This window comes from Vipera berus (assembly GCF_964194415.1).
Source record: "Vipera berus genome assembly, chromosome: 1".
In the NCBI taxonomy this organism is placed as follows: Eukaryota; Metazoa; Chordata; class Lepidosauria; order Squamata; family Viperidae; genus Vipera; species Vipera berus.
The window spans coordinates 43,210,929-43,233,654 of NC_138202.1; the positions used below are offsets into that span (position 1 = coordinate 43,210,929).

The following is a 22,726-nucleotide window of genomic DNA, read 5'->3' on the forward strand; positions in this document are numbered from 1 at the left end:
GGAGAAGGGCGGTATAGAAATCAAATTATTAAATTAAATTAAATTAAATTCAGTTGTGTTATATTTTATTTCCAATTATTCAATCTTATGTTAAAATGCCAAAAGTCATACATAGCTCTGCTAAAATAACTATGGGAACCAGGATTTAAGGTCAACCCTTTTGTCACATGGTTAGGACTTCAGCAGTTGGAAATAATTTATTAACTACTTAGATCATACTTGACATAAACTTTCTAAATAGTGATGAAATTTCTTACCCCTCCCTAGTTACATTAATATATCATTGAACTTCTAAATGCTGGTAATGACCTATAAAGCTCTAAATGGCTTGGGTCCGGATTATCTAAGGGAACACCTGCTGCCGGCATCAACTTCACATCGTCCTGTGCGCTCCCACAGGGAGGGCCTTCTTAGGGTACCGCCGGTTAAGGAATGCCGGCGGGTTACTCCCAGGGGAAGGGCGTTCTCTGTGGGCGCACCAGCCCTATGGAACCAGCTTCCCACGGAGCTTAGGACCGCCCCCCACCTTGGCTCATTTTGTAGGGACTTGAAAACTTGGTTTTTTTGAGCTGTCTGGCCCAGACTGAGGGGTTTTAATTATTTAATTAATGGGGTTTTAGCTAAGTCCAGGGATTAATTTAATCTTAGTTTTAATCGTTTTTAATTGTATGTGATGTATTTTTAACTTTTAATTTTCCCTGTAAACCGCCCTGAGTCCTACGGGAATAGGGCGGTATACAAATTTAAATATAAATAAAATAAATAAAATAAATATTCAGAATAATAAAAATGCTTTGTATTTGTGATCCTGATAAACTTGCATGAGATGCATTCATTATTATTATTATTTTTTTGCTTACAGTGTGAAAGAAAAGAAGAATTTATTGAAAGAATAAAACAGCTAGATATTGAAACTCAAGCTGCCATTGTTTCACATATCCAGGAGGTGACATTCTAATTACCTTAAAATTCTAATAATTTTTTTATAATAAGACTTCCTTTCTGTTGTCCAGATTATACATTTTCTCCATCTTGTTTATCTAACCTAGCTTAGTAGTTAATTGTTCTGTCGCTATAATTCAGTTCATACCCAACACCATCCTTTTAAAAAGAATGTCAGGAGACTGAACAACAACACCAAGGGTAATATTATATATAAACTTCCCATCTGAATGTTGCTTTTTCCAACATTTAGCTATTCTTTGGGGTTGTATAATACAAACACATTTTTCAATCACCGCATTCTTGTCCTGTAATTCTTATTATTGTATTTATATTCAGCTTTTCTCCTGAAAACTCCAGGCAGGGTACATGGGGAAGGGGTGATTCCAGTGGTGGGATTCAGCCAGTTTGCACCACTTCGGCAGAACCGGTAGCTATTTTTTTGTTGGCCAGGTCCAGAATGGACTTCCGGAAGTGGCATCCACAGAGAGAACTGGTTGTTCACATATTTGAATCCCACCACTGGGTGTTTCCCCTCATTTTATCACCCCCACAGCAACTCAAACTGGTTTGAGAAAGAGTGTGACCGGCTCAGAGTCACTCAATCAGCTCACTGTTGAAATGGAGATTTAAATCTTAGTATCCCTAGTCTAAATTCAACACATTAACCAGTATACTAAATTGATGATTAATGTTGTTTGCATCAGTATGTTGATTTTTTTAAATATTTACCATATCAGGAAAAAACTTGCATTGCGTGGATGAAGAAATAAGACTTTACTGCAAAAGATCATTATTTTTATTTTTTATAATTGCTCTTTGATTTTTAAATAGATATTCCAAAACTACAGCTGTATTTAATTTCATAATGTAATTTTTTTTATTTTGACCACTGGCTATTAGTATAAAAACAAGCATAGCCTTGAAATATATCTTTTTTGACTGTTTTATTAGCTGTGCTAAAATCCTGGATTTCTAATTTTCTTAGCAACTATAATTTTGTTAAGGAAAATCTAATCAATTGATTAAAATAAATACAATGTTTTTTCACTGAAATAATGCACATGTGATAGCAATGGATTTCAACTACCAAAGGCAGGAGCAGATCAATAGGTTTTCAGCTTGCCTGGTAACTTGGATTCGCCAACATTTTTGGTACCCTTCTCCAGTCTCCTCATTTTCTCATCCAAAGCCTCCCCAGTTGTTGTTTCCTGCTGCTGGAAGTCAAAGTGTTCGGGTTTAGGAAGAATAATTTGATAAATCAAGATAAAAGTATTCATATTAGTATAAACAAGTATTGCAACAATTTATCATAAATTATACTGAAAAGTTATTGGCATTCTTAAACATCACTTGCTATGTAGAACTACAAATGTGTACATTGGAACTTAAGTGGAACAGTCTAGGCAGGGATAACGTGCAGATGGTTAGCAAAAATAGAGTAAGGCAAGAGAAAAGATCATGGAGAAAAAAGTCTTAATAAGGCTTTCTGTCATTGAAGTGGGTTGCCAAACAGCAGGCAGTAATCTGGTACAATTTCTTATGCAAGCTTCTTATGCTAGTGGGTGTGGCTAAGAAACATTTTGGTCTATTGTTTATTTATTATACCAAGGCCAGGATCAGACTTGTTGGTTGAATCATCTATTATTCATATCTAGAAATAAACATGGCTTTTAACCCTTCTTACTTTCAGGTAACCCATAATCAAGAGAATGTATTTGACTTGCAGTGGTTAGAGCTACCAGATATGGCTCCAGAGGAACTAGAGTCTCTTTCCAGAAATATGGTTTTTCACCTTAAGAGGCTGATTGATGAGAGAGATGAGTGCACAGAGGTATGTATAATATGCTGGCATCCTTTAGACTTTCCTTTTCTCTTAACTTCAAGAGCCTTGGTGGAGCAGTGGGCTAATGCCTCCTTAAGTAACACCAGCTGCCTGCAATTAGTGCAGGTTCGCATCCCACCAGGCTCAAGGTTGACTCAGCCTTCCATCCTTCCGAGGTAGGTAAAATGAGGACCCAGATTGTTGGGGGCAATTAAGCTGACTTTGTAATAATGCCGCTTGGGGGGTGTATGAAAGCCCTAATAAGCAGGCATATACATAGAATGAAGGCTACTGCTAAGCTTGTAAGCCGCCCTGAGTCTTCGGAGAAGGGCGGGATATAAATGGAATTAAAATAAATAAATAAATAAATAAATAAATAAAATACTCTCATATTGAATTATTTCTTATATATAAATTATATTATTATATTTTATATATATATATATATATATATATATATATATATATATATATATATATATATATATATATATATATATATATATATATATATATATATATATATATATAAATTAGATATAAATTAATTTATATATATATAAATTAAGACATCCTTAATCTTTTTCATTTTTCTCAAAATTAATATAAGCTAGGTAGTAGTATTCTTTTGGTCTGCTTATAATATTAACATTCAGAAGTTAAAATCTAAAATTAAAGATTCCTTTAAGTTAATTTTGACTCCTGGTTGAGGAGGATTTTGCGTTGTTCACTCTCCTGTATTTGAGCCATTCTGTTTGTTCCTTAAATTTATCACTTATTCTGTATAATAAAAGGCTTCCCTAACTTATTTTCACTCATCGTTTTTTTATCTGTGCATTGAGACACAAGAACCTTTGCCTCTGCTATCAGCTTTTTTAAAAACCTTCCTGTTTTCTGCAAGATGGTCTCACGTTAGGGATGAAATTAAACATGACTATAGGAGGCCTGTCTTGCACCTATGGGCCAGTTGTGATGATCCAAGAAATGGAGTGGGAAGACTAAGTGTAATAGCAAAATATTGTGTTGATGAGGAACTCACAACAATTGTTCGTTCTTTCTTATTTCCCGTCAGTCTGTCTTCTTCCCCTTGCAGTTTTCTCCTAGCTGGAGTCACTTGGTACAATCTGAATTTCATGGACAGAAAAGTGCTTGGGAATAAGCAATGCAAATTAAGATACAAAATGCAGGCAATTTTTTTTATTTTTGCTCCCTACTATACTCTTTCTTGCAAAAGGTTCACTAGAGGCTCATGGAGATGCTTAATAAGGAAATGATGAGCTTACATTGGTATATCAAAAAATAACTTTTAAAATGTTTTTGAAGCCATTGCCCCATGCAATTGTCAGTATATTCTAAGATTATTTCCATACAGTTTTTGTTAAAAACATGTCTCAAATGTACTTCAGTTTTCACTAACACATATGCCCTTATAAGGAAGCACTGTACATTTCAGTAATGCATGTTAGAATAGTGGGAAGGAAAATAATAGAAATAGGCAGTTTCTAAGATTTCAAACTGAGATTAGGACTTTTTAATCTGTAAATAATTGAAGAAACCGGAGGGAAATGGTGACATCATAATTCTCAAATTGGGTAGCAGCCAACTCCAATGTCTATTTCAACGTTTCTAATTTATTTTCTGCATGTAAAATGCTTCAATCTAGAAATAAGCATGCACAGTCTTTTATGGATAATTATATGCTTGTATACATTGTTGCCCATAAAGGTATTGAGGTACAATATGCACAGGTTCAGGATACTGGAGAAGGACAGCTGGTCCTGGGCCCCCTATCCTGAAATGTTCAGTCAAGTCAATGTTTTTCTTTTAAGACAGTAAAACTTCTAAGTACCAGCATGAGCCTTGTATTTCTCCTTTATATTTCAAGAAGTAAAACCTAAGAATAAGTAACTGAATTGAAAGCACTCTATTTTCCTGTAATCTTACTGCCTTCTTTTCCTCCCATAAGTATTCATGTCAGATTTGGATTACAAATTCCTCAAGGTATGACTCTTTGTTACAACCCCGTGAAGGAACACATGCTAAATAAATCCAGGATCTTGGGCCTGTTTTGTTAAGAATTCAACTAAATGTGTTGTAACCTCTTGTATTTGTGCCACAACAATTTTTTATGTGCATATGTTTGCCATTTTCTTTTCATAAATAATTTCCTTGTATGGGTAAAGTTAAATATATGGTGCATTTTTTTCCTCATAACATTTCATTTTCATTATTTTTCTTCCAGTTAATTATAGATCTCACTCAAGACAGAGATTACTTGCAGTCCCAACAGCCGATGAGTCCTCTAAAAACATCAAGTCCAGCTTCTTCCCCAAATCTTGCCAGCCGTCTCTCCAGTGAGGACAAGCAGCATTTGTCTGTGGAGCTTGCAGATGCAAAAGCCAAACTAAGAAGGGTCAGGCAGGAACTGTGAGTACTAAGGCAGAAGTCAGCACTTTGATCTGTATTGGTAGTTTTTCATTTAGAAGTGTTTCAGGATAGGACACCATAAAAAAACAAAACATTGTGGGGTTGGTACATTTCTCTATCCCTTCTACTTGTGTATATAGGCAAACTGCCATACACTAACCATTCTTAACAGTTTGTGTAAAGAAATAATACACACTGGGAAATGTTATGAGTAGACATAAATACAGGAGATCCTCACTTAATGACTATTAAGTGTACAGCGGCCATTCAGATTTGTGACAGTGCTGAATGAGTGCTACTTAAGACCAGTCCTCAGAATTCTTGGCATTGTAGTGTCCTCATGGCCACATGATCATCATCTGCAGTTTTCTTTACTGTCTTTGGAATAGCAAAGTCAATGCAAAACCTTGCAGGAAGTGGCAAATGGCAGCCATATGAGATCACTTAGTGACCTGTGATTATTTGCTTAGCAATGGCATTGCTGGAATTGCTGTTGCAAAGCAATTTATGACTGAATTGCTTAGCAAGAAAATTCTGGTCCATTTGCCATTGTAAACCAAGGACTACCTATAAGACAGGGGTCCCCAACCTGTGGCCTGCTGGCCAGGGGGTTGTGAAACAGGCTGGCTAGTGCATGCACATGTGTGTGTGCACTCATCCCCACTCGCACTAGCGCCACTGCCACTATGCAAATGGTGCTGCGCAGCAAAAATGGGGCACCATGTGGCGAAAATGGGACACTGTGTGGTGAAAATGGGGAGATGCTAGTGAGTGTCACATGGGCACTAGCACCACCCCATTTGCGTTACGCGTACTCGCAGTTCTGTGTATGTGCACACACGTGCACGTAAAATGCTTCCCCCTCCCTTTCCCTCCATCCCGCCAACCGAGAAAGGTTGAAACCCACTGTTCATTAGCATTTCCCTGTGTTATGATGCCTTTAGGTGCAATTCTCCACTTTCTAATAATTGTGACTTCTTTTTCATTGGTCTGTGGTCATTGCTGATTTTGAGGATTTAATAACAAGAAAACTCGAACCATTTTATGTTCCTCTTGCTGAACTTCAGTGATTTCCAAATTTGGCAAAAGAGGTACTAATTAACTTGTATGAAATCCTCAGGGAAGAAAAATCAGAACAGCTTGTTGACACCAGACATGAAGTAGATCAGCTAGTCCTGGAACTACAGAAAATAAAGCAGGAGGTAATGATATCTGTTAAATTATAAAGGAGAGCTATTAACATACATTAATGATACATTAAAGTGATACATATTCTGTTTTAGGCTATGTATTTATAGTTATACACACATTCACATACACACCAATGAGAAGAACTTTACAACCAACTAGACAAATCCATGAAAGTTTCTTAATTATGTCTGGAATCTGGAAATTCATAGCTAGGATAACAAATGTTATCAGTATCAGAACAGCACTATTTGAGGGTTATTGCCATCAAGCTCTGTATGTAGGTTTCCTAGTGGTATCTGATGATCCTATGGACTAGATAAGAGGAGAACGTTTTAGTACCTAGAGGCCACATTTTAATCTTTCAATAAATACATTTTTGGCCTCTAAGAGCCATAGGGGACATAACTAGCAAAGCAACTGCATCACCATAGTGGATGCAGCTAGCATTTTGTATGTTCTTTGGCTAGGTTGGAGGTTGTGTGTGAGGATCTATGGTACCCATTTGTTTTCTTACATGTAGGACATCAACAGGATATTTATAATTTCTCCAGTGCTGCCTGTTATTTTTATGACACACAGAAACAAACATAGGTTTACAACATTTATTGCTAACTTCCTAAACAAAAATCCTTCCTGACTCATATACATTCATCCATATGTATCCATCCAATTAAAAGTTCAGGTGGCCAGGTGGAATTTGAGAATTGGAATTGTAATATTTCAAAGCCAAAGTAATGACCCTCAATCTGGATTTTGGCTTTGAAATGTTACAATTCCAATTTCTTTGATAATTTCTATCAAGGTTTAGCCAGTCTCAGATTATTACTGTTCTCATACCTTCTCATACTTTTCCGTACAATGTCATAACCTTATCCAGTTCACATGGATTTCTTATTTTAAGAACCACTTCCTGTTTTGAGAACTATCTCTTATTTTCAGAACTACCCCTTGTTGAATTCTTAGAAATCTGTATTCTGGAATTTTCCCACATGCTGCATGCTAATGCCCTGGATGCTAAGGAGATACTGAAGATCTTCTTGAAGGCTGAGGGTTAGCTATTTTTGGCCTTAGTGGATCTCTGGGCTGATCCAACAGTGATCCAGTTGCATTATTTAAAGAAAGAAGGATTCACTGATAAAGAATAGTGAAGTATGTTTTATAATTCAAATGTTTACATACAGAAAGGGGGTGTGTGTCAATAAGCTTTAGAATGTGATACCTTCTCAAAAACATTTTTTATAAAATAAAGTTCTCTAGTAAGTTAGCACTGAAACCATAACAAAATTGAAGTGATTGATAGTACTTCCCAATTTGGGGGCTGGTTATCTTTATCAGGAGAAGAAACCTTCCTTGGTGTCTTTAAGGAATTAAAACTTAAAGAGTGAATAGAGAGGTCTGAATCTGCAGATCAGTTGGCAATTTTAGATCATTTATTGCTATGTTAGTTGCTAAGAGTTCCTGGGCATAGTAATAACCCACAGGTTTCATAATTTCTGGCATAGACTTATCTTTGTTTTGTGGGAATGAGCAGACATGCAACACAACAACTTTTCCATACTGAAAAATAGAATAGAATAATAACTTCATTGTTACTTTGAATGTACACAAATTGGCATACATTAAAGTGAAATTTTGTTGCATACAGCTCTCAAAGGGTCACCACCTGCAATATACATTACATACATACATACATACATACATACATACATACATACATACATACATACATACCAGATTATGCCTATACCCACATATATTATATGACACAGAGAAACAACACAGCCTAGTTTGGATTACGTATACTTGTGCATGGCGAGAAAAATGAATCTTGCGAGTTTACCAGACGGATGGCATAGTTTTATTTCTTAGGCTTGCTCTCCTTATTGTGTTCCTTTATTGTTAATAAACCATTTCAAAAGTTTGCTGTACTGATTTTACTTTATTCAGAATATTAACCTCATGGCAGATGCCCGGTCTGCTCGGGCCTACAGGGATGAGTTAGATTCCTTAAAGGAGAAAGCAAACAGAGTGGAGAGACTGGAGATGGAGCTGGTCCGGTGTAAAGAAAAGCTTCACGATGTGGATTTCTACAAAGCACGGATGGAGGCAAGTTGGGGGCATAGTAAGAGCAGGAATTTTGGCATTTATTGCTAATTTAATCTGATGTATAATGTATTCTGTAATTGATTAGATGACCACTTACTATGTAATGGCATCATACAATGGTAACAATACAATTCTTATAAGAACCAGCAGCCTTTGGACACTTTGATAGTCATTGTTCTATATAAAAGGTGGTTATGAACTATCCTTTTTCTGACTGAAGACTCTTTCTTATACCACTTGTGAGCTGGTCATCCTATATTCTTAATTGTATCCTGTCCTGGATAAAGTTTTTGGAAAACCTGAAAGGGAACATATCATTCCAGCCCCCTCTGCCAGCCTACAAATATAAGTCCACTCTAGCTTTCTCCTCTCTGTAGTGGAAGGCACTGGTAGAAGAGTATGAATACAGTTAACACTCCAGCCCAGGTTGCTTAAAACTGCACTGTAATGACACTCTTCCTCTCTAGCGAAAGACCTGACCATAGGTAACAGATCACTGTTAGATTTGGAATCTCTGCTTGCCTTAAGTCCAGATGGTTAAGGATTTTAGTAATCAACAGCATACGTTGCTCATGCACCCTGCCTGACCACTCCCACTAGGCTGTATAGTGCCCAGTTGCTCCCGGAAGTACTCATATTCAGATTCTGGTGTCTCATTTTTCTAGGAAATCAACCTCCATATGCCAACTCCAAAATCTGCCCTCAGATTTTCATTTTTGAAAAAGTGCCAGACCAGAAGTTCAGATCTGAGTGTAATGCTCCATATTTCTCTTTTTAAGTTTACCCATGCCCAGCAAAGGAGGAACCCACCCTAAGTGATCAGGGAGAGTTCTCCAAAATATTGCCCTTTACTAATAAATTAGACTGATAAACAGTTATGGCTTTGTGTTTTGAGCAAACACTACTACTTTTTTCTGAAAAAAATAATTATGTATCGGTCAAGCTGTGATCAAAAACTAATGATGCTGAATACTAGTATAAAATTCATTTCTTAAGGGGAACCGATAGTTTCAAAAGTGGTGCAATTTAATAAAGCTTTGTTCATAGTTCCATTTAATGTTCTTTTGGAATGTCTAAACTGCCTGCTGTGTAATCCCAGCTTATTGTGCAGTTTACTCAGGCATTTAAGAAGAGGAGCTGCAGAAACAGAATCTGGCTATAGTACCTCTTTCCTCCCTGATGCTCTTAGAATTTATCAACTCATGCTGCTTAGTAAAGTGCCGACTGTTTCTTTGCTCTCAAATTGATTAAGAGATTAAAACTTTTCATCTACATAGAAAACGACACGCTTGGAAGAAGTAATAAGTGGTCCAGCATTGCATCCTGTCGTCTTATCTACAACTGCTAATTGCAACTGTCAACAGAACCTTGAGATAATTTTTGAGATTTGTTTGTTTACTTATTTCACTTGTTTGCTGTCCATTTCACCTAGAAGCAGTTGCTAGAGTTTCATCGGGCACAATTGTATTTCATCCTTTTTATCTTAATTATTTTCATAGGAATGTAAGGGAGGGTTCCATTCTTGTAGAAAAATGCACATAAAAATTACTTTTACATTCTAGCTTTCAAATAATACATTTGCCGATCTAGCTAAATTCTATGTTTTGAGCTCAATATTTGAAGAATTTTATAGATACAACATTACTTTTCTAAGTCATCCATTGCTTACAGTAAAATATTTCATGGTATGCCATTGTTGCTGATATTAAACGGATACTATCAAAATTGTATGATGTTTGAAACCCTGGTTAAATCACTCAGTTTTGTGATTTTTTTTAATTGCAGGAGCTTAGAGAAGACAACATTGTATTAATTGAAACAAAGACAATGTTGGAAGAGCAATTGATGTTAGCAAGAGCTCGTGGCGATAAATTACATGAGATTGAAAAAGAAAATTTGCAGTTGAAATCCAAACTTCATGACATAGAACTGGTACAGTCTGATATTTTTAAACATTGGCAGAAATTCTTTTTCAAGCTAATTAGTTTTCAGGAGACTGAACAGCAGTCTCATACCAAAAAGATTGTCTTTGAAACAGTGCAGTATTTTTTAAAAATGCTGAGAGTTGACACTAGCTCGAAAGTATGAAGTTATATGTTAAGTTTGTATAGTTCAATGGTAGCATATATTTCATAGAAGAAACTAAACGTTTAATTGTCACATTTAGGATTTAAGGTCTCACCAGATTGCAATCTTTGTGGCTGGAGAAATCTTTCTAAAAGCATAAAATATTTCTCATAGAATCCAGTTCCAGCCCATAATCAAAGCCTTACTCTCAGAATGCTCGTGTGAGACAAAATATTTTCCAAAATATATTAAGCTTAGGAGGTGTGGGAAGGCAGAATGGGTTTGTAAGAAGCTATGGAGTGTTCTGAAGCAATATGATAGGAATATAGGAGGCAAATGATTAAAAGGGAAATTAACTTTTGCTTTGTACCTTCTTTGTGAGCTCTCTAATTGACCAAAATGGGAAGTGGGATGTTGGCTAAACCAAATTTTATTTACAATTTTTTGTGGGTTTCTTCTGTTCTGAAGTTAAGAGAAGCATTGTTTTTAAAACATAGGAATAATTGCCTGATCTGCTCACTTTGTCACACATCACTAATGTAGGCATTGGCATCCTTTAATGTACATTTGAGTTTTAACATTATCTTTCCTTTTTATTCTTATGTATGTTAGATTAGTTCTGCTGACATTTACATAGAGAATTAATCTTCTATTAGAAAAAGCCAGACAAGAGATGATTTTAGAGCCACAATTTCAGATGTTTTCAGACTGAGTATCCACCAAACTGGTGGGAGATGAACCTTGATATTTTGATCAGGATAAACTTCATCCCCCTATTTAGACTGAAGAAATGATAAATGTTGCCTTCACAGCATAGCTTTTTTTTGTAAACACAAATGTCCATCATCCAAGCTAGATGATAAAACTATGTGCCTTGTTCTCCATCAGGACAGGGATACTGACAAAAAGAGAATTGAAGAGCTCTTGGAAGAAAATATGGTGCTAGAAATGGCACAGAAACAGAGTATGAATGAGTCAGTACACCTTGGCAAGGAACTGGAACAGCTGTCAAAGAATACAGATCTCTCAGATAGTAAGTACTACAGATCAGTTTGCTAGTCCTCATGTCATATGTATTTGATTTTTGTATATTAATTCAGAATTAGTGGAAAAAAGGAAGAATTCCTATAGTGATCTGGGGTTCATATATTGCACAGTAAACAAAAATAATTATGTATTCCAGTCTTATGAGATATTCTTCCTTTCCTTTCTCATTTTTAAAAATGACTCATTTATACTTCATTACACAGAATGATTCATTATGCAGAATGAGATACTCTCTATTAAGCTGGGCTTCCCTTAAAGTCCATGTTAATGGATTTAAAGATGATTAATTTTTATTAGTTGTATAGAATGATATTTTGATAAATTAAGACTAGCCAGGGTGTACCATGGCCCCTCGTTTTTAAATGGATATTATTTAAATGAATTAAAATTATTTAATATTAAAAGATTTTATTTAAATAAATTAGTTCTTTTTTGATATTTTATTGATTTTTAACAATTATAATCTTTAGTAATTAGTAAACAACATGTTTACATATTTAACATTAGCTTCTTCAATGTAAATCTGTTCAGTACTGCACAATCCAGTGTTTTTCCCCTGATCTTCCTTTCTTCCCCATATTTTTTCCATTTTCCCCTCATTACACAGTTACAATTCTTGCTACTGTTGATGGATATAAAGTTAAATATAAACATCCTCATCATATTTTATTAATATACAAATAATAATATCAAATCGTAAATTGATGTCCTGTTTTTCATGCTCTTGTTAAAATTTGATTTCCCGTCAATATTTGAAATATCTTTATCAGTTATAATTTTCTCAATATTAATTACATTTATATAGTTAAGAATTTTATTCATACCAGCCACCCTCTTGTTTTCATATTTCCTATATCAAAAAAAATGCTATTTTAATTCTAAACCATATCTTTCATTATAAAAGTCTAATTATAGCTAAAGGTCATCCATTCTTTTAATCATATTCAAACAAATATTTAATCATATAATGCCCCCTCATTCAAAATCCATTTTCCACTCTTAAGACAAAGGGTTGATTTCTTATATTTCACCTCAAGATTTTTTTTCCCAAAGAGAAAATCTTAATTATTTCAGTTCTCAAATTTATCCAAATTGTAGCTTATTTTCAGTTCAATATTATGTATTTTTGTCCCTCATAAAAGAAATTAAAATGCCGCTTCTGTTCCTCTTCTCATATTTGGAGGTTTTTAGGTTTTGGGGAGCCTTTCCCAAGAAATTCAGTTGTAAAATAGTAAAGAAAGAATCAATGTTCTCACCCAGTTCCAAACATGCTGTTTACGATCTGCTAATTGGTGCTTTTCTTCTTTGGTTGTCAGTGGCTAATGGCTGGCCACAGGAGGGCTTTCCTCAAGTGAAACGGAAAGACTGCCATCTCTCTGTGATCCACAAGGCACCCCTCCTTCTTCATCGCCTCTTCAGGGTGACTTTAGGCCCTTTTAGGGCCTCCAGCAGGGAGAAATCAGGCACGGAAGGCAGAGCTCTGCCTTCCTGCATCCGTCTCACCATGATGCCAAACTGGAAGTCAATAAATTAGCCAGTTCTGATCACCAGATTAAGAAATAGCTTTATCAGTCTGGAAATGGATCCACGTTTGCAAATGTGTTTATAGTTGGGCATTCTGGATATTGTATTTCAACAGCAAGGAAATCTTTTGTCTTTGAGTTGAATGAATGTGCATCAAGTCGCATCTTGAAACTTGAGAAGGATAACCAGAGCCTGCAAAATATCATCCAGGAGCTCAGAGATGCATCTATAGTCACTGAAGAGAATACCCTCAAATTTGTAGAACTACAAAATGAGAATCAACAGCTTGGCCAAAAGGTAAATAACATAATTTATATTTACAGTCACCCAATCAAGTGTATTTGGAAGTTATCTACCAGAAGACATACTGTTGGCTACCAATTTAGTTGGCTTCCAAAAAAGGATTGGACAATCTATAGCTGTTGCCCTTGAAGGCAGTGCAATGCCTCTGAAAGCAGTCTGCTAGGAGATAAATTGTGCCCTTAATTGTGAGAAAAGATTGCTGGACTAGACAGGCCAGAGGTCCTTCATTCTGTCACTTATACTTTTTACAGCAGTGTTTTCTCAACCTTGGCCTGAAGATGCATTGACTTCAACTTTCAGAATTCCCCAGCCAGTGGGGAACACCCAGTCTGGCTGGGGAAATCTGGGAGTGGCATCCACACATCTTCAAGTGGCCAAGATTGAGAAACACCTTATTAGAGAAACTAATTAGATTATTTGGTCCTCTTAGTTCCTGTTGACTGATTGACAGCATCCTTAGAAGATAGGAACATATCTTAACATTTCCTACACGCATATTAGTTCTGCATCTGCTATGCACTGAGAGTGTAACCAATTTGCAAATTCTAATTTATGTGTGGTTTATGTAGGACAATTTTCTGGTGTTTTTTTTAAAGAACAGAATGGCTTTACTGTTAGTGTTAGGATTGGCAACCTTTGGATGACTGTAACTGGGCTGTCCTTGGAGTGCCCACAGTCTTGGGTAACTGATGTAAAGAAAATAGTGCTACTATGTGTTGAGGAGTGCATGTTTTACTAGTATTCACTGTCATTGGTTTTTTTTTTCATAATGTTGAATGAATTTTTCAGCCTAGTGCAGAATGTTAGAAAGTCATAACATATACTTTTGGATAGAGAGGGCAGATTCATGACATATGCAAAGAAGGTTTTACTGTATATTTGGCAGTTGTTTATAATCTATTACATAATTGAAGTAGCAAATGACAGTTGCACATGCCTCTGAGCCTATCTCATTTAACCCTTCTTAAGGTGATACCCAGATCTTGTGAACTCAGCATGATTCAGTTCACTTGTTTGTCCTCTGGCTTGAAACAGAATAGTATTTTCAGAGCTCTGGGATTATGATTGACCAAATGCTGAAGGGTGTTAAGAGGATGCCCCCCCAAAAAAAAAGAATGCAGAAAGATAAGTAATAATAGCAGCTGCTAGAAAGGGTAAGACCATCTGAAGAACTGCTGTTAAAAATAAAAGTCATTGGTTAATGATCAGCTTCATTTTGCATCTTTGTGGTTGACAAAATAGGCCACATCATCTGACCAAGCTTATTTAGGAGGAGAATTGGGTAAATACAGGTGGCCAGAAATGAAGTTATAAGCCTGAAAAAGAAAACAAATGTATAACCAAGTGTAGTTGTCTAGCTATATCTTAAAAATATGAAAGTATTCATTTTCTAATAAAATATGCAGGTTATCTGTAGTCAAGGAATGGGGGAGGGAGACAATGTAGTTCTATTTTTTTTAAAGGAAATGAGTGAGAATGCATCAAATTTTAGGCCTGTTAAAGCTTCACATCCATTCTTAGTAAAATGGTAGAAAGTTTTATTAAAGAGTAAATAATCAAACATACAGAAGTTGGCTTAAAAGCTTTTTCAAAGAGTAGACTTCTCAAAACCTTTGACTTGTAAACAAACATATAAGTAAGGATAATTCTGTATGGTAACTTCAGACTTTCAGAAATTTTGAACATATATTTAGTAGACATGATTTTGAGATGTCCTAAAATAGATTAAATAATCTCTGATTTTCAATAATTTGAGCAAGTTATATTTTTTAAAAAATACATGTATTAAATGAAATTGTAACATTTTACCCTGAGAGTCTCAGAGTGGAAAGAGTCAGATTTAATTAAACCTTCCCATTTCATTTCTTGTCCTCTGACCTGACATTCCTGCAAGTTGAATTTACTGCTACAAATGATTGATATTCCGACCTTCAGCAAATATCCTCTTGGGAACAGTAAAGCCTGTTGTGATTATAGGCTTCTTAAAGTAAAATGTTCTTGTCTACATATTGGATGAGCCCCTTATCTAAGCTTTCCTGTCATGTAAAGTAAAGTGTGTTCTTGATCCTCCAGTCTTCACCCTTTTCTAACTCATCCATCCTTAGTGACAGTAACTGTTAGTGTTTGGATATATTGCGAATTCATTCAGAAATCAGAGCTCAGCACTGTCATGGCCAGTTAATTTTTTATACGCCAATAATAGTTTCAGCAGGCTTGTTGGATGCTCAGTCAAGACTGGATATTCTGTTATGCAATTAGAACTTGTAGAGTATTACTTTACACGTATGCAAACTCTGTGTTACATTCCTTGTGTATTATTGAATTCATGATAGTCATGATTACATAACCTGGGGACTAACCTACATTTGGTACTTTGGGTGAAGGGAAGGAGTTAGAAGTAGTCATTTTAGTAGCATCAAAGAGCAATGTTGTTGTAGATGCTCATTCAAACATGCAGCAAATATAGTTTAGAAATGCCATCTCCTCCCATTAAGTAGCTGCTATATTGTCTTTGATCCATTGCCACATCTAAAGAAGGTAGAAGCCAAAATATTTAATTTCTGTTGTGTTATATTGCTTTGGCAAACTTATTGATAAAGTTTAAAATACTTAATTTCTCAAAATGTTCTTCTATGTGAACAATGTTTCTTCTAAGTTACATAAAACCTTTGCTATCCAGATTGAGAAGCTGCAAAATCAGATAGAAAAGGAGAAACAAAGTAATCAAGACTTGGAGGCTTTAAGTGAAGAACTCTTGAAAGAAAAGCAAGATCTTAAGGACACAATGGAGGCTTTAAAAGCTGATCAAGAAAGACAGGTAGAGATGTGGGTTTTGCCAATGTTATTCCTAAAATAGGACCAATTGGGTGTTAGAAAATTGTTGGCTTACAGATATAACAGAAGGAGAAACATGTTTTTGCTGAATTCAAGGACTGAGCAGACTAAAATCAGTAAGCAGTTCATCCTTTTATTTTCATACTCATAATATATTTAAATTGGTTGAAATGTTGACTTATCCAGGAACCATCTTTCTGGTTGAGTTACCTCAATATAATGATTTAGAATGATTATTAAAAGATGTCACATCAGCTGACATTGCTAAAGGTGTAAATGAGTTGCATGAACTACTGTACACTGACATTGAGAGAACTGTAGCACCAGCCCTGCTGCTATTTTAAATGGTTTCAATTATTAATTGATATAAAAAACTGCGTCAGAGATCTAATCATTGCCAGTTCAGTAAATACAGCAGAAGTTATGGACCTGGTACTTTTTGAAGTGCAACACTATAATAAGGTTGGTTCTTCAAAATTCTTTGGATTCTAATAAGAACGTTGGTTGTGTTTAATTTTATTTCATTTTTTTATTCATGCCTTTAGACCAGGAGTCAGCAACCTGAAACAGTGAAAGAGCCACTTGGAACCAGTTCCCTCACAAAAGGAAAAACTGGGAGCCGCAAAAAATGTGTGCACATGTGCATACATGCGCGCATGCGCAGAACAGGGTTTGACTGAATAGTGGAGCCAAGACAAGATATGCACCTACCCTGCATATTTGAATTGATTGGTTGAACTTTTTTAGTCCCACTTTTTTTTTGGACTGCACATGGCAGAGGACTGGGAGCCGCAGGAGATGGCTGAAGGAGCCGCATGCGGCTCCGGAGCCGTGGGTTGCAGACCTGTGCTTTAGACCATTTATTCTCTTAACTTTGCCAAGCTTAGTCTTCCATGTGCCATAGTCCTTATCAGATGAGTGTCTGCTTTAGTCAACTAAGGCTTTCCTATTATGTTGATTAATAAATAAAGAAGGCATAGACTATGTTTCCAGCCTTGGTTGTACCAATACAACAGACAGCATTCCCTGTTAATAGTAAGGACAGTACTGCTCAGTTTTCATATAGTTTGGACAGCATGCCATAAGCAGTGTCATCTGCCAGGGGTAGGGCAGAAGAGGCAAAGTGAGGATCACAGCAGTATAATAGAAATCCTGCCCCTCTAAATATACATTTAACCTCCACACACACACAGCATGCAATAGTGGTGAATATCTGTAGCTCGGGCGTAGGATGAGGTAGAAGGTTTGTTCTCTGAGCGTGTGAGTTGATTTCTGAACATTTCGTTACCAGGAGTTCAGAGGAGTTTAGGGGATGTGTTTAGGGGATGTCCCCTAAACTCTGCAGATGTTACTTAGCCTGATAATGAAATGTTTACAACCAACCCACAAGCTTGGAGAACGAACCTTCACCTTCACACATACAAATTCTGGGGTTTCAGCTACATTGCTGGGACCACCATCTTTTATTTATGTATTACATTTCTTTGCCACCCATCTCACCATGAGGTGAGTCTGGATGGCTAACAGCGTCACTTATTTTGACATCCTGTTCCGTAGAGGACACCACTGACCCTAAATTTAATTTAATTTAATTTATTAATATTTCTATACCGCCCTTCTCCCGGAGGACTCAGGGCGGTGTACAGGGCAAGAATAAAACACAGAAATTTACAAAAACTAAAAGATAATTAAATGCATGCCCGATTAAAATACAATTGATACATAGTAAAAACCCCAATAAAAATGATAAAAACCCCACCAATCCCCCCTCAGGCCAGGCCGGCTTGCTCGAACAAGTATGTTTTCAGATCGCGGCGAAAGGAGCGCAGATCGGGCGCCGTCCGGAGCTCAACCGGTAACTGGTTCCATAGCTCCGGGGCGCCCACAGAGAAGGATCTCCCCCTGGGGGCCACCAGTCGGCATTCTCTGACCGGTGGCACCCTGAGGAGGCCCTCTCTGTGGGAACGCACAGGGCGCAGGGAGCTTGATGCCGGCAGCAGATGTTCCCTGAGGCAGCAAAGCCTACTTTTATCTCAAGGGTACTCTCACTGTGTCCCCATATGAGTCAAGGTTGACTCAGCCTTCCATCCTTCCGAGGTAGGTAAAATGAGGACCCAGATTGTTGGGGGCAATACGCTGACTTTGTAATAATGCCGCTGGGGGGGACGAAAGCCCTAATAAGCAGGCATATACATAGAATGAAGGCTATTGCTAAGCACATTGTGCTTTAGATTGTAAGCCGCCCTGAGTCTTCGGAGAAGGGCGGGATATAAATGGGATTAAAATAAAAAAATAAATAAATATGACCTTCAGCCATTCCTCTAGCACAGACATGTCAAACGCAAGGCCCGGGGGCCAGATCCGGCCCGCGAAGTGGTTTCATGTGGCCCGCGAAGCGACCCTGGAAACAGTGAGGGAACGGCCCCCACTGCCTTGGCCCTGGCCCAGAGACCCTCCTTCTGCCAGAGACCCCCAGATCTGTCCCACTCCTGCCCAGGCCCCCATAGGCCCCCTTGATGCGAACGATGTAGAGCTGGCCATGCCCACCCAGTAGGCCATACGCACTCTAGCCACGCCCACCCAGTAGGCCACGCCTACCCTGGCCATAACCACCCGGCCCCCCGAGGGGAACCGCAATGCTGATGCGGCCCTCAATGAAATTGAGTTTGACACCCCTGCTCTAGCATTTGTGCTATAGACATGTTCCAGTTGGATGAAGACAAATGTCATATGACTCATTGTGTTAGCTATCATTTAAAAAATAGAGTAAAAGTATTGATCAACAATAGCTTTATTTTTCTCATATACATTTTGCTGTAATGTAGTTTAAAACAATCAATTTCATTTTATTAACCCCGATTTTCTACTACCTAACATGAAATATTGAAGAGTGCATATTTGGCATATAATGAATCATCTTTTTTTTTTGCTCTGACTCTAGATAAAAGACCTAGAAAAAGAAACGGAGCACCTGAATCAAATGGTTTTCTCTCTAAGACAGCGATCTCAAGCCGGTACAGAAGCCAAAGTGAAAAACATTGAAATAGAGAACAAAATACTCCATGAGGCCGTCAGCGAGAGCAACGGCAAGCTCAGTAAGCTTGAATTTGAGAAAAAGCAGCTGCAAAAAGATTTTGAGCAAGTTAAAGAAAAAGTAGAAAGAGTAGAAGGAATGGACAAAGAGCTTCATCGGCTAGAAAGGGAGAATGAACAGCTTGCCAAAAAAATTGCGGTCATGAAAATTACCACTGAAAAAGTCGAAGTCCTTGAACAAGAAAACAAGGATCTGGACGTAGAAAACAGAAAGCTGAAAAGGTCTCTAGATACATTGCGCAATGTTTCCATCCAGCTGGAAAATTTAGAAAAGGATAATAAACATCTAGATGATGAAAACCTGGAGCTCAGGCAAATTGTAGAGACTATGAGGTTCACCAGGACAAAATTAGACCAGACAGAGGCAGAAAACAAAGAGCTGGAAAAGGAAAAGGAGGAACTTCAAAAAAACATAGTCATGCTGAAGGTTCTGCTCAAGAAATCAGAAAGGTTGGAGCTCGGTTACCAGAGTATGAATGCTGAGAATCAAAGACTGCAGCAAATTCTAGAAAATAGCAATAAAAAAGTTCAACAGTTGGAAAAAGAACTCCAGGGCGTTGAAGACGACAACCAAAGTCTTCAAAGACAGCTGGAGGAATTGAAGATCTCAAGTAAGCAGGTGGAATTGTTGGAGAAAGAGAAGAAATTATTGGAGCAGGAAACGTTTCAATTGGATAAAGACAAAAAGATGCTGGAAAAAGAGACCAAGAGACTGTGGCAGCAGGTAGAGCTAAAAGATGCAAATCTGGATGAGAATACTATAAAATTAACAGCAGTTGAAAAGGAGTACAAGATTTTAGAAAGAGAACTTGCTAGAGTCCGAGATTCATCAAATAAGATGAAGGAATTTGAAAAGAACAATAAAGATCTACAGAAGCAAGTTACTATTGATCAGAGAACTCTAGCTACACTAAGAGAGGTAAGCATAACTTCCCTGTTTACAATCTAGATGAGGAATTAGGAAACCAGGATGGAATGATTAATAGCTTTACAACTTCCTCAAAAATAGGATGAATTGTAGGCAGTCATTGCGGTCGTTCACTGTATAATCCATGGAAGCCAATTGTTGATTCAAATACACCAGAGCAAAGGCACAGATTTATCTTACACTAAAGTTCAGTTTAGTTTATTATGCTGTAGTATAATGTAGTAGGACGCGGTGGCTCAGTGGGTTAGGACGCTGAGCTTGTCGATCAGATGGTCGGCAGTTTGGCGGGTCAAATCCCGAGTGCCACGTAACAGAGTGAGCGCCTGTTACTCGTCCCAGCTTCTGCCAACCTAGCAGTTCAAAAGCACATAAAAATGCAAGTAGAAAAATGGGGACCACTACGGTGGGAAGGTAACAGCGTTCCGTGCGCCTTTGGTGTCTAGTCATGCTGGCCACATGACCATGGAGACATCCTCGGACAAGCGCTGGCTCTTTGGCTTTGAAACGGAGATGAGCACCGGCCCCTAGAGTTGGAAACGACTAGCACGCATGTGCGGGGGAACCTTTACCTTTTTTAGTATATAAGAGCCATTTGCAAACTCTTTATATGGTGGGACATAATCAGTTTTTTTATGAGTTATGGGTATTTCAGATAGGGCAGATTATTATACAATCAAGTTAATTTTAATATATTCAGATGTTCCATAACTGATAACGCTTCCCTGTATTTGAATGAAATGAAAAATTTCAGTAGACTTCCTCATTTAATCTTTGCTTGGCATGGAATAGCTGCTTTATTTTAGGAAAAAATCATAAGTATTATATAGAAGCTGAGAGACGATAATTCAAATTGTCATCATGTTGATTATCAACATGAAGATCATGTTGCAAAAACATCTATTGCTCTTCAGGTATGTTGAGCTACAACGGTTTGTGAGAAAATGAAGTCCAATAGATTTGGAAAGTACCAGATATCTATAGAAGATGTCTGAATAAAACCATTGTGCAATTAAGATTTCATGAGAATACAGCTACATCTAAAACCTTGATTAAAACATTTTGATTTTTGTTACTTCAGAGTAAAATTGTGTACATGTTCACAACATTTTTTCCCAGCAGCCTTGGAAGTTATTTGTTTTGTCATTGTTCCTATTTGCAGGATTTAGTTCTTGAGAAGTTGAAAAGCCAGAAGTTATCTAGTGACATGAATAAATTGGACCAGGAACTAGAGAAGATGGGATTAAATAAGGAACTGCTTCTGCAGGATGATAACGGCAACAGTGATAAGTGAGAAGATAGTTTGTTTCTGAGCCTGTATTTTTCTGTATTTTAATTTTTGTTCCTTTAGTCTCCTCTAGGTTAGGCTTCTTTGCCATTGGAAGTTATATTTGTCAGGTAGCTGGAAGAAAGTCCCCAGTCTAATTTAAATATGTTAAGCAGGTGGCTTTCTCATTTAAGCAAATGGACTACTGTTGGCAACAAAACTACCAATTCAAAAGCATGTGGGGCCATCTTGCAATTCATTGCGCATTGAAGGTTAAATTGTGACTCCTTGGAAGTTAAAATATTTTTTTCTTCTAACATTTATCTTTTTATTTACTATTGAAACAAATTTGCATAGATTTAGGTGTGTGACTATTGGAAAAATTTGTCAGATAATAAGTTTCTGTAGAAGCATTCTTTCTTCCAATCACTGCTTGAAGAAATGCGAAAGCTTCTTTGGATAAAGGATTGCAGTTAGTTTGTGGATAATGTCCAGGTACCACATTACAACAAATGGAGGGGGCCAAAATAAAAACAAGAGGGTCCAGGACAAAAATGAATTTAAGTTTAATACATGTGTAAATCAATTACGATCAAATTATCCAAACACATGTACACTTAATACTCTCCCCTTGTATCAATTAAAAATTCTAATCCTATTGCAACCCTTATGGGTATACTGGAGGTTGTACCCAGGGATTTCTGATCTGACATGTCATAATCACTGTCACAGATGTTAGTACTTTTCCCCATTCTGGCTTGTCTCTGGGCTAAGCCCCTTTGCATGGGACAAGTTTTACCCCTAATCTAATGCTTGCAATTCTATACATTGTTCCTTGATTGCATTTATTGTTTTTCCCAGAGGAGAAAATAAAATACTGATATAAAGCGAATCTTAAGCACTGAGCTAATATTTGCAAAACATGGGCTTTGTCCTTTTGTATATTGTTAATTACTAACATGCTGTGCTTAATATCCTCCAGGAAATATAAAATCTTGGAAAGCCAAGCTGAATGTATTCTGAAGACAACACTAGCTTGTAAAGAAGAGAAAATTGCTGCCTTGGAGGCCAAACTGCAAGAGTTTGTTAACTTAAACCAACAGTTACAGAACGAACTAAACATGGTAAGACAAAAACTCAGAAACAGTGCTCAGTAGTAGCAAGTGACCCATGA

General features: G+C 37.0%; 1 protein-coding gene across 3 annotated transcripts in view; it reads left to right on the forward strand.

Moving 5' to 3' along the window:
• Positions 1 to 22,726, forward strand: part of CCDC88C (coiled-coil domain containing 88C) — a 110,839-nt gene that overhangs the window by 59,315 nt on the left and 28,798 nt on the right. The window contains exons 6-17 of one of the 3 annotated variants that reach the window (XM_081331167.1): positions 863 to 946; positions 2,636 to 2,776; positions 5,010 to 5,194; positions 6,315 to 6,396; positions 8,333 to 8,491; positions 10,277 to 10,423; positions 11,447 to 11,591; positions 13,245 to 13,426; positions 16,113 to 16,250; positions 19,209 to 20,279; positions 21,448 to 21,575; positions 22,535 to 22,676. In XM_081331167.1, the coding sequence (XP_081187293.1) occupies positions 863 to 946; positions 2,636 to 2,776; positions 5,010 to 5,194; positions 6,315 to 6,396; positions 8,333 to 8,491; positions 10,277 to 10,423; positions 11,447 to 11,591; positions 13,245 to 13,426; positions 16,113 to 16,250; positions 19,209 to 20,279; positions 21,448 to 21,575; positions 22,535 to 22,676 (2,604 nt within the window). Of the gene's footprint in view, positions 1 to 862; positions 947 to 2,635; positions 2,777 to 5,009; positions 5,195 to 6,314; positions 6,397 to 7,448; positions 7,535 to 8,332; positions 8,492 to 10,276; positions 10,424 to 11,446; positions 11,592 to 13,244; positions 13,427 to 16,112; positions 16,251 to 19,208; positions 20,280 to 21,447; positions 21,576 to 22,534; positions 22,677 to 22,726 lie in introns of those variants that run through there. The other 2 variants (XM_081331168.1, XM_081331169.1) reach the window with 2 other exon arrangements.